General features: G+C 39.5%; 1 protein-coding gene across 3 annotated transcripts in view; it reads right to left on the reverse strand.

Moving 5' to 3' along the window:
• Window positions 1–744: 744 nt before the first annotated feature.
• Window positions 745–14,958, reverse strand: part of intu (inturned planar cell polarity protein) — a 119,081-nt gene continuing 104,867 nt past the window's right edge. For all 3 annotated transcript variants that reach the window (XM_043674187.1, XM_043674188.1, XM_043674186.1), the window contains 3 exons: window positions 9,236–9,425; window positions 7,344–7,510; window positions 745–3,203 (listed from right to left, as the gene is read on the reverse strand). In XM_043674187.1, the coding sequence (XP_043530122.1) occupies window positions 3,092–3,203; window positions 7,344–7,510; window positions 9,236–9,425 (469 nt within the window). In that variant the 3' untranslated portion in view covers window positions 745–3,091. The remainder of the gene's footprint in view (window positions 3,204–7,343; window positions 7,511–9,235; window positions 9,426–14,958) is intronic.

Raw genomic sequence — 14,958 nt, forward strand, 5'->3', positions numbered from 1 at the left:
CATTCTATGACCTCCTCATCCTTGAAATACAATGCTATCACTTCACCTTAGTGAGCCTTCTAATTTTCTTGAATATCTGATATCCTTCAATATTCAGTCCCTTCATGTCATCTTGAAACCACATCTCCATCATAGCTATCAAACTGCATTTACTTGCTTCAATGTGGGCTATCAATTCACTTACTTTGTCATGAATGTTACACACATTAAAATGCAAAGATTTGTCATTTGTCTTTGTGACATCTTGTCTTCAGTGCTGGTGCATGCCAAAGCTTTTTTTCCCCCTCCCTGTCTGCTCTACCCTGCCATTCTTTGATTCTGATTATCCATATTACTATTTTCCTTTCCTACCTTGTCTTTACTTGTTGATGTGTGGCATGTTTGGTATACCAAACAGTGGAACCAAGGTAAGAGACAGCTATTGCAGTATTAGAAATTATGTTTCTGAATTTCATCCTTGGCTATACCCTCCCATTCACTTTAAAATCATCTGTATTTCTCTAGTTGTGCAGATTGCAAGAACTGTGGCCACAGCACAGTTTGGGTGTAAACTGTCCTAATGGTATTGCTCCACTTTCCCCAGTACTGGTGCAGTCACTCACCACTGGAACCCACTTTATCCCACAACAGTCTTTGAGCCACATATTCACCTCTCTAGTATTATGAATCCTATGCTAATCCAGGGATTTTAACTTGTGAAGTTCTACTTTCTAATTTCATGTCTAGTTCCTCATATCTCTATGCAGAACCCCTTTTCTAATGCTGTCTAGGTCACTGGTACCTACTGAATCTTACCCTCTTCCATTGCCAGATCCTTTTGATCCCTGAGCATATGTTGTAGAACCTTGCACAGGGCCTGCAAACAGCTGCATGAACTCTTCCGCTTTTCTACAGAGAACAGTGTGAATCACTCTCCATCCATCCCCTAAAGTACATTCCTTGTTGCTCCAACTATTTAAATGACTTCCTTAAATGGTGTCACAGTGAGTTTATACTCTGCAGCCCCCTCTCATACCTAAACAAGCTGAAAGAACCTCAAGTGCATTGGATGATTGCAGAGGCTGACACTTCTGTATTCTAGCTCCTGTAACGTGACTTAGTCAAAGTTCCCCATCCTGTTTTTGCTCACCTCACAAATCAGAAGATCCAATCTGAAGTGGTGTGACTTCCCCCTAGTGCAAAGAATTCAGGCAACTCGTGACCACCCCCCAATGCATCACACAGTGCACGAGCTTCAGACACTTCAATTATTTATGTTGCTTTTTGTACATTTTTAACCGTATCACCAAATGGCGCAGTATCCTAAAGATCTAACATTTAAAATTTAAGATTAGAGACCTTATCACTTATCAAGACTTAACAAACAGCTAGTTCCTTCTCTGTAGTGCCCCAATTCCAATCAGCTCCAATGAATCTAGGTCTGTCTCTGACTCCCTGCCACAGGGTCCTTCTTTGCCTGATCCTCTAATTGATGTTGACTAGGGTTCTTCATCTCACCTGGCCCTTTGATGAATATCTAATCTTCTGACTCCTTAAACCCTCCACCAAACACAAATAAAGGTGATAGAATTATGCTCCATGTGCCTGGATGAATGCAGCTCTAACAACATTCAAGAAATTTATCATACATGAAAAACTACTTGATTGGTACCCCATTTACCACCTTAAAGGTTTACTCCCTTTATCACCATATCCCATGCAGCATTATGTACTATCTATAAAATACATTGCAGGAAAGAAGAAGCCTGCTTGAATAGTACCTTCCAAACAACTGACCTGTAATACATAATGTAACAAACACATGTGAACACCATCACCTCGAAGTTCTCTTTGAAGATAAACTGTCATCTTGAGTAGGAAATATTTCACAGTTGTTTTATTACCATCAAGTTAAAGTCCCGTAAGTCCATTAACAGCTGCAATGCAGCAGCTACACCAAACAGATTGTAGGTTTTATGGCTCACCATCAAAGTAAACAAGAAATGGGCATTAAATTATGACATTGGCAGTGAGACCGATATCTGATGAGCAAATAGGGAGAAATAAGAGACATTTACTTAAATACAGAAGTACAATTAGCTATAGAAGATAGGCATATATAGCGATATGATCCAACTTTGAAGAACATGAAGAGTTAAATAAAAAATATTTTCATTTACTTGTGAAAATATAGAAACAAATTGCAAATAACAAGGAATAAATAAAGGCGTTTGATATGTGTTACATTTATGGCAATAGAAAAGGGTTGAATTTGCAGAGGATATATACATTCTTTTTTTCTGAGAAAAAAAACATTAATTTGCTTGCACAGAGACCAGAATTAAAAGGATTTGAATTTACAAAATTCAATCTGGGAAAACTTAAAATTGAGTTTAAAATTTTAAAATCTCTTTTTTCAATTACTGTTCACATAGTATACCAATCTCTCTTATGATCTTGTTTTGGAATTCAGTACGACTATTTTACTTGGGTCCTCAAATAATATACTGCAGACTAAAATCACCTTCAGTGAAGTAATGCCATCCTTTATAGTGCAATGCTTAGTCTTTTATCAAAACCCTTATTAAAAAATAAATCTGGTGTCATTCTTTCATTTTCCTGATACTGCCAAGTTTTATTTTTTCATTCCTGGACCATGGATGATCTGTAATGCCATTCACACAGAACAAAATACTGCAATGATTGTCAATAAAGTCAACATCTTAACTGCTACATTTATTATAGTTTACATACCTGGTCATTTATAATTAACATGGACTATTTTGCATAAAGTGAATTTTTACAATAATTATCAAAGGCACATTTCAAGTAAAAGTTTAAAAACAAATTTTACATTTATACATACAGTCAGAACAATCAAACTCCAGTAAAAAAATAACATATTGTAAATCTATTTCATTCCATTTAGATTACAATTATATTCAGAGCATGATAAGCCATGACAAGTCAGTTAGCAATCACAGTGACTGTATAAATATAGAATACTTGTTTCATTAACAAAATTTATGAATCATGCGATTTTCATAAGCCTAGTTTTCTGAACATTTTGGAATGTGTCAATGAACTGAAATGAACGTAGACCAGCATTTCACTATGTAATTAATCCAAAAGACAGTTTGAAAGCAAGCTCCACAGCAATCTCCATCACAGAATCATGGAAACACACATAAAACTCTTGAGGATGAGGATCTACTAAAAGTCTTCTGCAATGACATGAAAATAAAACATTTTACTAAATATGTGGCTCAGTCTTTGTAATACATTTTGTATAAAGTCAAAATTGCATTCTTGTTCTTTAATACTAGTGCAGTTCTACAGATCTTCACTCTTTGAAGGTACATTTCCCAAACTATGCTTGCAAACTATGACGAAAAGTTGCAAGGAAATTCAAGATGACACAAAGATCATTTAATTGGACAACAGCATGCTCTCATATTGGACACTACACTCGAAACAACTATAGTGATAAGGCCAATTCACTAATATAGAGAAGAAACATTTTAATCTTGTTCTTCCCCTGACATGGGAAAATAGTACTATAAATAGTAAATCAGGTTATTTGTATCTTTGAAATTTAAAGCAACTTAGGATCATTAGGATTGTAGGATAGAAAGAAAATTGGATGAATTCAGTAATATTTTACTGTTTCACTGTAAAAGATCTGACCATATTATGCAAATTACATAACCACACGTGATCAATAATAAATTCATCTCTCTCACACACACACGGCAAACAAAGGTTTAAACTTCATTGGATCTCATCTAGTCCTGGCAGCAGAACACAGAGCCATTACTGCTTCCCTGCTTATGGCTTGAATTCAAATAATGCATCTTATCTGACATTTCTACCTCAATGACAAGGTACAGCTAAATAGAAACCCAGTACAAGAATGTTGGTCAACAACAATCCACAGGTTCGCTACTTTACAACCATCCATCATCCAGTTAACTCTACACAGATCTGGGATTAGATTTAGGTGAGTATTTGATACTTATGTGGTACACTGGATATGTGATGAAATTCTTTTCAGGCACTCAGAAAACATTAAAATAAGCCAGCAGCAAAAATAACATCAAGAAACCTAAAACTAAATTCAAAGTCAACAAAAATATTTGTTAGAAATTGATAAGTACAAGTTTGTACATTGAATTGCCATCTAAACTTGGTTGCTGTCTGGAGGTGCTGAGTAAGGCCAAATGTCCCCCACTGGAAGATAATGAATATTGGATAGGCTGGTCTACTGCAGTTGTGCAATTCTTACTATCAGATATTGGAGGGAGCCTGGGAATAGTTTTCTAGACTGTTCTTTCAGTGAGGAAAGGTGAATAGAAACTACAAGAATAAGGGAGATGAATGAAAGCATATTATCAAAAAGGAAAACAAGTCAAATTAAAAAAAACATGCTATAGGTGTTGAAAATCTGAAATAAAGTCAAACAACTGCTGGAAATACTTAGATCAGACAGCATGAATGGAAAGCGAAATAGAATTAACATTTTAGGTTGACTGGGTTTTGATTAGATGGGTGTTTGATGACTAGCACGGAAACAATTTGCCAGAACGGTCTCTTCCCATGCTGTAAAGATTCTATGACTTGTGATCTTGCATCAGATGATCCAAGCCACTGTCATCCCAGTACAAGTTAAACCTGAAAAATTCTCCAAAGGAGAATTAAAGTATCATACATAAGGGTCATGACAGAGTTTAGGGCATCAATACTCAGGGGAGAAACAGCTGCAAGTTTAGTAAAGTAACTATAAATTTCAAAGAGAGAAAGTGTAACTATTCAGATTGGAGAAAGGTAAAAAGTGATATTCCACAAGGATTGGTGCTGCGACCATTGCAATTTTTACATTTTACATTAATGATTTGGTCTTATGATCACGTTTCACAATATCAAATTCTGCAGATGATACTGAACTGAGGAATGCAGATTCCACAAAAGACCAGTGCAGTACATCATGAGACAAATTTAGAAGGCATGAAGACTGGGTAATTAAGCAATGAATAAGGTTTGACTGATGTAAATGTGAGATAATGTGATAAATGTGTGAATTCCTTCCATGATGGCATTGTTGGACTACCTACAGCACATGGACTGCAGCAGTTCAAAAGGCAGATTACCACCACAATCTTAAGGGCAACTATTCAGGCAATAAATTTTGGCTCAGCCAGTGACACCCACATTCCACAAATGAGTACAAAAAACTTTGTTTTCATCTGCTCCAGCATAGGTCTGACTGTATTCAACAGTCATTAGTCATCAGTGTGTAGAATACTGACTCGGGACTCCTAGGCTCACAGCCTTGTCCTTGGCTCTATCTCATCAGCTGCGAAGGCAGAAACCACTGAGCTGCATGATGGTTTCAGTCATTGTAGTCTGACTTGACAGCTAATGCTGACCACTGACTCATCAAGAGCATATGAACACTAATGGTGCATCAAGACTTCTCAAGTCACGTGCAGCCTGCTATTTGGGTCCACTAAAATTTCCTCTGCCACAGAGGACTGGTGAAGGGGACAGGACTGGGTACTTGAGCGTTCCAAGTTAAATACTGTATTTGGGTAACAATGCAGGAAAATTACTGAGTAACTATGTTTGAATAGAGATATCTTTAGGAAGCAGTCCTCTTCAGGATACCCACTGCTAACCCCAAATTGGAAAGAGGTTAGAATAAGTGCTCAAAAAAATATTCTGCTCCATTTTCTTTTTCTTAGTAAACTCAATGGGATTACCATCTTCTGGGTCAAGTAAATTCTAAGTTTTGCAATTTGCAATGTTAGAAAAAATAGATAATCTCAAGAAATACTGTCTGGAAAGAAATAATGCAAACAAATCACAGAAGTGATCACAACTCCAAACGGCATGGCTACTCTAAATGAGATCCACTTTTCTGGTGATAGAGAGCTGTAGGAACAAGCAGAGCGGATACACTTCTGTTTGAAAGGATAGCTGACAGCCGCCTCATACTCATGTCACACTTAAAACAAATTGAATTCCATTTGCCTTCAAAAGCCAGGTGTCAAGCAAATCTGTGTGACAGTCTCAGTACATTTACAATCTAACAAATAGTGACGACTTACCTCACCAATGATAGACTGCCCTCTGAAGCCAGTAGTAAATAATAGCATCAGAGAGTCATAGAATGGAAATAGGCCCTTTGGCTCTACTTGTCCATGCTGACCAAGTCTCCTCAGCTGAACTAGTTTCATTTGCCTTCGTTTGGCCTATCTCTCTATAAACGTTCTTACCCATGTACCTGTCCAAATGTCTTTTACATGTTGTAATTGTACCCACCTTCACTACTTCCTCTGGCAGCTCATTTCATATACACACCCCGACACTGTGTGCACCTTAGGTCCCATTTAAAATTTTCTCCTCTCATCTTATACCTATGTCCTCTAGTTTTGAGGACTTCGCTACCCTGGATAATGTACCTTGACTATTCATCTGATCTATGCCCCTCAGTGTAAACATCCCAGCAAATCCAGCCTCTCATTATAATCCAAACCTTCCAGTTTATGTAACCTTTCTTGCAACCTTCAGTTTAATAACATATTTCCTATAGCAGGGAGACCAGAATTGTACACCCTACCAATGACGTCCCAACTTCTTTATTTAATGCTCTGACCAATGAAGGCAAGCTTTCTAAATGCCCTCTTCACCACACTGTCTACCTGTGACACCATTTTCAAGGAACTATGTACCTGGACCCCTAGATCCCTGTTCGACAAATCTCCCTCAGGTCCTGCCATTTAACTGTGTAAATCCTGCCCTAGTTTGCCTCACCAAAATGCAACACTTCACATTTATCCGAATTAAGCACCATCTGCCATTCCTCGGCCCAATGGTCCAGTTGATCAAGATTCTATTGTACTTTTAGATAGCCTTCTTCACTGTCCATTATACTACCAATTTTGATATAATCGGGAAATTTACCAAACATGCCTCCTATATTCTCATCTAAAAGCATAAATAAATAGCTAACGGTGGACCCAAAAAGTTCAGATGCTTTCAAACCACAAAAACTAAATCAGTAAATGAGAGAAAAGAGAACAGAACTTATGCTGAAAGCCTGGGATGAGGTAAATTAAATAGGCAGGAGAAGACTTATGTGAACCACAGACACCACATCAGATAAATGGGGTGAAAAGCCTGTTTTTGATTGATACATTCTGAACAATACTCAGGAACCGTTAAGGCTTAGTTAGTTTTTATGAATACCACAACTAAATCTGGAAAATAAAAATTAGATTATAAAAATTAGATTGTACAAAGAACAAACTAAGAAATCAGAACTTCAAAAATGATTGCAATTCATCAAGGTGATGCTCACTCACCCAACAACCCAGTAGGACATGATAGGTGGTGGTTTCTTTTGATCAGTCCAGTTTTCAGGACTGCACTGGAATAAGACACCATGTTCTTTTACTGTACCAAGTCCTATGTTATTTTTCCTCACATTCATTTGACTTGAATTGTCAACAATATCGGAGTATTTCCTTTCCTTTTGAAAATATACAAGATAAAAAAAGTCGAGTTATGAATCAGATTTTACTCTACAATTGACAATAAACATATTTTCAAATAGTAAAATACTTCTTAAAATATAGCTTCTTCACAATCACAGATGATCAGAAATCATCTTGACAGATACAGCTGAAATATGTGAGATGCAAAATAAAGATGCAGAGAAGGAAATCACTGTTCAGAAACACACTGTTCAATGCTAGTACTGACCATCACTCATATTATTTTTCCTATGATGCTAGTTTACATGGCTTCTTGATAGACTAACAGTGTAAAATGTCGATAGAACAGCAGTAACTCAGAGGTCTGATGACATAGTAACTCTTCCTCAGAGCCAGAAGTTCCAGTTTCAAGTCCTACTCCATGAGGTGACAGTCAATTAAAGAAAGTGCTTTCATATCTCTGCCCCAAAAGATTTGAGTATTAACTTGTATTTCCTTCTAACATATCCATGTTAAGCAGCTACAGCAGAGAGATTCCGGTCAGCTATGTAATGGAAAGAAACTGGAGCCTCTACTATCACTATCCATCACTCTAAGCTACAATATAGATGTCAAAGTGCACGAGCTACAGCACCTTGGAGAGCAGCTTAGACTCAGTCGGCTGGATTGTCAATTTGCACTATATTATTGTCAATTGCATGGGATTCAATCCCTGTCCAGCTGGGATCGGTTTAGAATGTGTATCCTTGCTTTGCCCATGATGGAGACTATGGAGCTGTGGGACGATCCTACCTTTGGTCAGAGAACTCAAGAAACAGAAACAGAGAATTCAAGAGTAGGCTGTTCGAACCCTGCTCTGCCATTCAATGTAATCAGACCTCATCATTCAACTCAGTACACTGTTTCTGCTTTCTCCTCATATCCTTTCATCCTTTAGACCTGAGAATTATATCTCCACTCTTCCTGAAAGTCTTCAAATGTTTGGCCTCAATAATTTCCTGTGGCAGAGAATTCCACAAGTTCACTAAGCTCTGGGTGAAGAAATTCCCGCTCATCACTGTTCTAAAAGATCTGCCTTGTATCCCTGGACTATGATTCCTGGTTATGGACTCCCTGGTCAGTGAGAATAGCCTTTTGCATTTACTCTGTTTTATCATCTTAGAATTTTATAAGGTTTCTATGAGATTATATGTTTAAATGAACAAATTGTGTCTTTTGTAAAACTGACAACTGGTGTTGAAATATGGGTAAAGTTATGCCCTGGATGAATATCCATTAAAATTGAATGGCGTTAATTTTGAAATTCACAGCCAATAAAATTAGAATATGCACTCTATCTATTTTGGCTAGATTCAAAGTCAGTTCCTACAGAGAAAAGAACTGTATGCTAGCCCATTCTATTGCACCAGAGCTGAAAATGTGTTGCTGGAATAGCGCAGCAGGTCAGGCAGCATCCAGGGAACAGGAGAATCGACGTTTCGGGCATAAGCCCTTCTTATCCTGAAGAAGGGCTTATGCCCGAAATGTCGATTCTCCTGTTCCCTGGATGCTGCCTGACCTGCTGCGCTTTTCCAGCAACACATTTTCAGCTCTGATCTCCAGCATCTGCAGACCTCACTTTCTCCCCATTCTATTGCACCACTCAGTTGACTGAATATTTAGTGCGTTTACCCATATCTATACAATATATATGCTACAAATAGCAGTACAAATAGCAAATACAAATAAACCCAGTTACTATAAATTTTAAACAATCTCACCTGTTGGTCCAAGGTTTGTTGGAAAACTGACCGTATCAATAAGCAACAGCGATGGAAGTTTTTGATTAGCTGTGAGTGAACGGAACCATTGAGCTGTGAAACCTCTGTGTGTGTTGGTGCTATGAATATCCCTTGTGTTGTTTCTAATGAAATATAATAAAATAGAGTATTTTCTGTGCCTGATGTCAATCTGTAAAACATAAAGTAGCAGATCTTTAACAAACTGGATACAAATTTCCTCAGGTATTTATTTGCCAAATGAGAAATATTAAATTTTAATTTATGAAAATATTTAATGTACAAGTAATTCACAAACTGCCATTCTCCGTGTCCAAACATTCATCATTACTCAGGTTCTTTGGATTTGTGTCATGTAATTGAAGGAAAAACTCCTGTACGGTTGCAAATCTCATCACAAATTTGTCCATTTGCTTCTCATAAACTTCTAACCAAATAGTTGGAAAGTAGCAAACCACTCATGTGATTAAATTTTTAATATGTAAGACTGGTGGACTTTCACGGGCAGCTCAGACTCAAAATAAGTATTGCTATTTTACAAGGAGAACCACTTTTTATGGGTCAGCTCCACATGGCCATTAAAAGAATTTTTCACTGTCGTCTCAAGTCTTGCAGTGTTTGTTACCATCCTCTTCACTTGCTTCTGTGCCAGATGATTTTAATTTTCTAAATTATATTGATATTCATTCTCACTTCTCTGCTTTAATTTTCTATACGGTCTTCCCTTTAATAAGAATACTCAGTTGACCTCACTATTATGCAAGGTCTGAGTTTTCAGTTTTCACTCAACAGAGCCAACTCTATTTTCTTTAGGAAAACACCTTTATTACCTACATCTCCATATATACTTAAAACTCATACAACGCCTCCAACATTCACTTCATGCTAATTTCTAATTCCCTGTCATCTGCCTTTCTACTTGTCAAAATACCATTATCAATGTCAACCTCTTTAACAGTTTTCTTCACATTCCTATTGATTCACTAATCCCCACCGGGTCATAGGGATGTACAGCATGGAAACAGTCGCTTCAGTCCAATGTGTTCATGCCGACTAGATATCAGAAATTAATCTAGTCCCATTTGCCAGCAATTGGCTCATATCCCACTAAACCCTTCCTATTCATATACCCACCAGCCTCCACCATTTTCTCTGGCAGCTCATCCCATACATGCACCACCCTCTGTGTGAAAAAATTGCCCTGAGGTTCCTTTTAAATCTTTTCCTTCTCATCCTAAACCTATGCCCTCTAGTTCCAGACACCTCCACCCCAGGGAAAAGAACTTGTCTATTTACACTATCCATGCCCCTCATGATTTTATAAACCTCTATAAGGTGACCCCTCAGCCTCCAACACTCCAGGGAAAACGACCCCAGCCTATTCCCTATAGCTCAAATCCTACAACCCTGGCAACATCCTTGTATATCTTTTCTGAACCCTTTCAAGTTTCACAACATCTTTCCTTGAGGAGGGAGACCAGAATTGCACATGATATTCCAAAAGTGGCCTAACCAATGTCTTGTATTGCCGCAATATGAAGTGCCAACTCGTATACTCAATTCTCTGATCATTAAAGGAAAGCATATCAAGTGCCTTCTTCACTATCCTACCTACCTGCGACTCCACTTTCAAAGAACTATCAACCTGCACTCCAAGGTCTCTTTGTTCAGCAACACTCCCTAGGACAACACCATTAAAGAATATAAGCCTTGCCCAGATTTGCCTTTCCAAAGTGCAGCACCTCACATTTATATAAATTAACTCCATTTACCACTCCTTGGCCCAATGGCCCATCTGATCAAGTTCCTTTTGCACTCTGAGGTAACCTTTTTCACTGTCCACTACACATCCAATTTTGGTATCATCTGCAATCTTACTAACTCTACCTCCTACTTTCACATCCAAATCACTTATATAAATGACAAAAAGCAGTGGACCCAGCATCGATCCTTGTGGAATACCACTGGTCATGGGCTTCCAGTCTGAAAAGCAACCCTCCAACACCACCCTCTGTCTTCTACCTTCCAGCCAGTTCTGTATCCAAATGGCTAGTTCTCCCTGCGATCTAACCTTGCTAACAAGTCGACCATGAGGAATCTTGTCGAACGCCTTACTGAAGTCCATATAGATCACGTCCATCGCTCTGGCCTCATCAATCCTGTCTGTTACTTCTTCAAAAAACGCAATCAAGTTCGTAAGACATGATTTCCCATGTATAAAGCCGCGTTGACTATCTTTAATCAGTCCTCACCTTTCCAAATATAGAGGAATCTCGATTATCCGAACGAGATGAGCAGGCGCTATTTTGTTCGGATAATTGATTATGTGCTTAGTTGATTCAATGCCTTTCCTCTGGGGCTGGGAGTATTTTTTTAGATTAGATTCTCTACAGTGTGGAAACAGTCCCTTTGGCCCAACAAGTCCACACCACCCCTCTGAAGAGTAACCCACCCAAACCCATTCCCCTGCTCTATTTTTACCCCTGACTAATGCACCTAACACTATTGGCAATTTACCATGACCTGCACATCTTTGGATTGTGGGAGGAAACCGGAGCACCCGGAGGAAACCCACGCAGACACGGGGAGAATGTGCAAACTCCACACAGACAGGCGGGAATCGAACCCAGGTCCCTGGTGCTGTGTCTTCTGTTAAGTCCACTCCCTGTTCAGGAAACGAGGTAGCAGCACACTGCACAAGAGCCCCAAACCTGTCCAACACCGCCTGCCCCCTACCCCGCCCGCCCCACAAACCCATCCAACGTCCCCCTGCCCACCCCACCCCTCTCTGGGGCAGCCGGACTGGACACCAACAAGACTGCTGCTGCTGCCGCCTTTTGTGGGGGTTGAGTCTCCAAATAGCAAACGCAAATACACACACACACTTATATTGCAACTTTTTGAGAGGTTCCACCTTTGCCTTGTACAGGACAATGTAGGTGATATTATCTGGGGAAGGGGGGTTTCGGGTACACCCGTATGTAGAACTCCAGGGAAAGTGTGGGGAGAGAGAACACGCGGGAGGTCAGTCATTTTGAGACGGTGCGTGAGCTCCCATCAGTCCAGGACTGTTTTCGGCAGCATTTCAGTAAGCAGAGTTCACTTTCAATCACTGTAAACAAAAGACGCAAGCAGTGTTGGAAACACATCTTTGATGTAATGGTCCTTTGGGGACCTCGAGATCTCCTTCGGATAATCAGATATTCGGATAATTGATATTTGGATAATCGAGGTTCCTGTGTACATGTAATTCCTGTCCTTCAGAATTCCTTCCAAAGCTCCACCACCAACGTCAGGCTCCCAGTCTATAGTTCCTTGAATTTTGCCTCCCATCTTTCTTAAATAGTGGCGTCATGTTAGTCAATCTCCAGTTTTTTGGCACCTCATCTGTGACTATCAATGTTACAAATATTTCAGAAAGGGGCCCAGCGATTACTTCCCTAGTTTTCCACAGAGATCTGGGACAAATCTGATCAAGTCCTCGGGATTTATCTACCTTTACGCATTTTAAGACATCCAGCACCTCCTCCTCTGTAATATGGACAATTTTCAAGATGTCACCATCTATTTCCCCACATTCTATGTCTTCCATGTCTTTCTCCACAGTAAACACTGATGCAAAATACTCGTCGTATCTCTCACATCTCCTGTGGTTCCACACATAGGCTGCCTTGTTGATCTTTGAAGGGTCCTATTCTCTCCCTAGATACCCTTTTGCCCTTTGGATTCTCCTTAAGCCTATTTCCCAAAGCTATCTCATGTCCCCTTTTTGCCCTCCTGATTTCTCTCAAGTGTACTCCTAATGCTTTTATACTCAAAGGATTCACTCAATCTCTGCTGTCGATGCCTGACATATGCTTCTTTCTTTTTTTTTGACCAAAACCTCAATTTCTCTCAGCATTCCCTACACCTACCTGCTTTGTCTTTCACCCTAACAGGAACATACGGTCTCTGGACTACCTGATTTTTGTTGGCTTCTCATTTTCCAGCAGTCCCTCTACCTGGGAAAATCCACCCCCAATTAACTTTTGAAAGTTCTTGCCTCATCCCATCAAAATTGGCCTTCCTCCAATTTAGACCTCTAACTTTTAGATCAGGTCTATCCTTTTCCAACACTATTTTAAAACTAATAGAATTATAGTCGCTGGTGCCAAAGTGCTCCCCACTGACACTTCGATCACTTGTCCTGCCTTTTTTCCCAAGAGTAGGTCAAGTTTTGCATCTTCTCTACTAGGTACATCTACACACTGAATCAGAAAATTTTCTTGTACAGACTTAACAAATTCCTCTCTATCTAAATCCTGAACACTGTGGCAGCCCTAGTTTATGTCTGGAAAGTTAAAACCCCCTACCATAACCACCCTATTATTCTTACAGATATTTGAGATCTTCTTACAAATTTGTTTCTCAATTTCCCGCTGACTATTGGGGGGTGGGTCTACAATACAATCCTAATAAGGTGATCATCCCTTTCTTATTTGTCAGTTCCGCCCAAATAATTTCCCTGCATGCATTCCCAGAAATATCCTAAGTACAGCCTTAATATTATCCCTTACCAAAAACGCTACTCCACTTCTTCCCTTGACCTCCTTTCTATCCTTCCTATAGCATGTGTATCCTGGAACATTAATCTGCCTGCCCTGTCCACCCCTGAGCAATGTCTCTGTAATTGATATGATATTCCAGTCCCATGTTCCTAACCATGTCTTCACTGTTAGGCCTCTTGCATTGAAATAAATGCAGTTTAATTTATCAGTCCCACCTAGTTCTCTGCTTTGATCCTGCTCTGTTGCTCCTTTTCCCAACTGTACCAGTCTCAGATCGATCTCTTTCCTCACTATCTCCCTGGGTCCCATTCCCTCACCTTATTAGTTTAAATCCTCCTGAGCAGCTCTATCAAATGTCCTTGCAGTATATTAGTCCCCTTCCAATTCACGAGCAATCCATCCTTCTTATACAGGTCACTTCTACTCCAGAAGACATTCCATTGATTCAAAAATGTGAACCCTTCTCCCTTGTACCAGCTCCTCAGCTGCACATTCATCTACTCTATCCTCCTATTCCTACCCTCACCACCTCGTAGCACTGGGAGTAATCCAGATATTACTATTGTCAAGGACATCCTTTTAAATTCCTGCTTGACTTCATATATTCTCCCTTCTGAATCACATCCTTTCCCCTTTCTATGTCATTAGTTTGAATGCGTTCAGTGACCTCCTGCTGGTCCCTCTCCCTTTTGAGAATATTCTGCAATCTCTCAAAAACATCCAAGATTCTGGCACCAGGGAGGTAACACACCATTCCGATTTCTTGCTGTCAGCCACAGAAACGTCTGTCTGTGCCTCTATCTAGAGAGTCCTCTATTACAATCAATTGCTTGGAACCTGACATAACCCTTGTCACATCAGAGCCAGTCTCGGTACCAGAAATGTGGCTGTTCGTGCTATGAGTCCATCACCTCCCTACATTTTCCAAAATGGCATTTTGATTGAGATGGGATAGCCACAGGAGACTCCTGCACTACCTGTCTCCCTCTTCTACCTTTCTTGCAGGTAACCCATTTACCTAACTGTATCTGTGGTTTTTCTCCCTTTCTAAAACTGCCATCCATCACACCCCCTAGGTTCCTGCAAATTCCTCATTGTCTCTAACTGCCACTCCAACCCCAATGCACGCAATCTAATAAGATTCGCAACCAAGCAGGC

This window comes from Chiloscyllium plagiosum, chromosome 32, assembly GCF_004010195.1.
Source record: "Chiloscyllium plagiosum isolate BGI_BamShark_2017 chromosome 32, ASM401019v2, whole genome shotgun sequence".
Lineage (NCBI taxonomy): Eukaryota > Metazoa > Chordata > Chondrichthyes > Orectolobiformes > Hemiscylliidae > Chiloscyllium > Chiloscyllium plagiosum.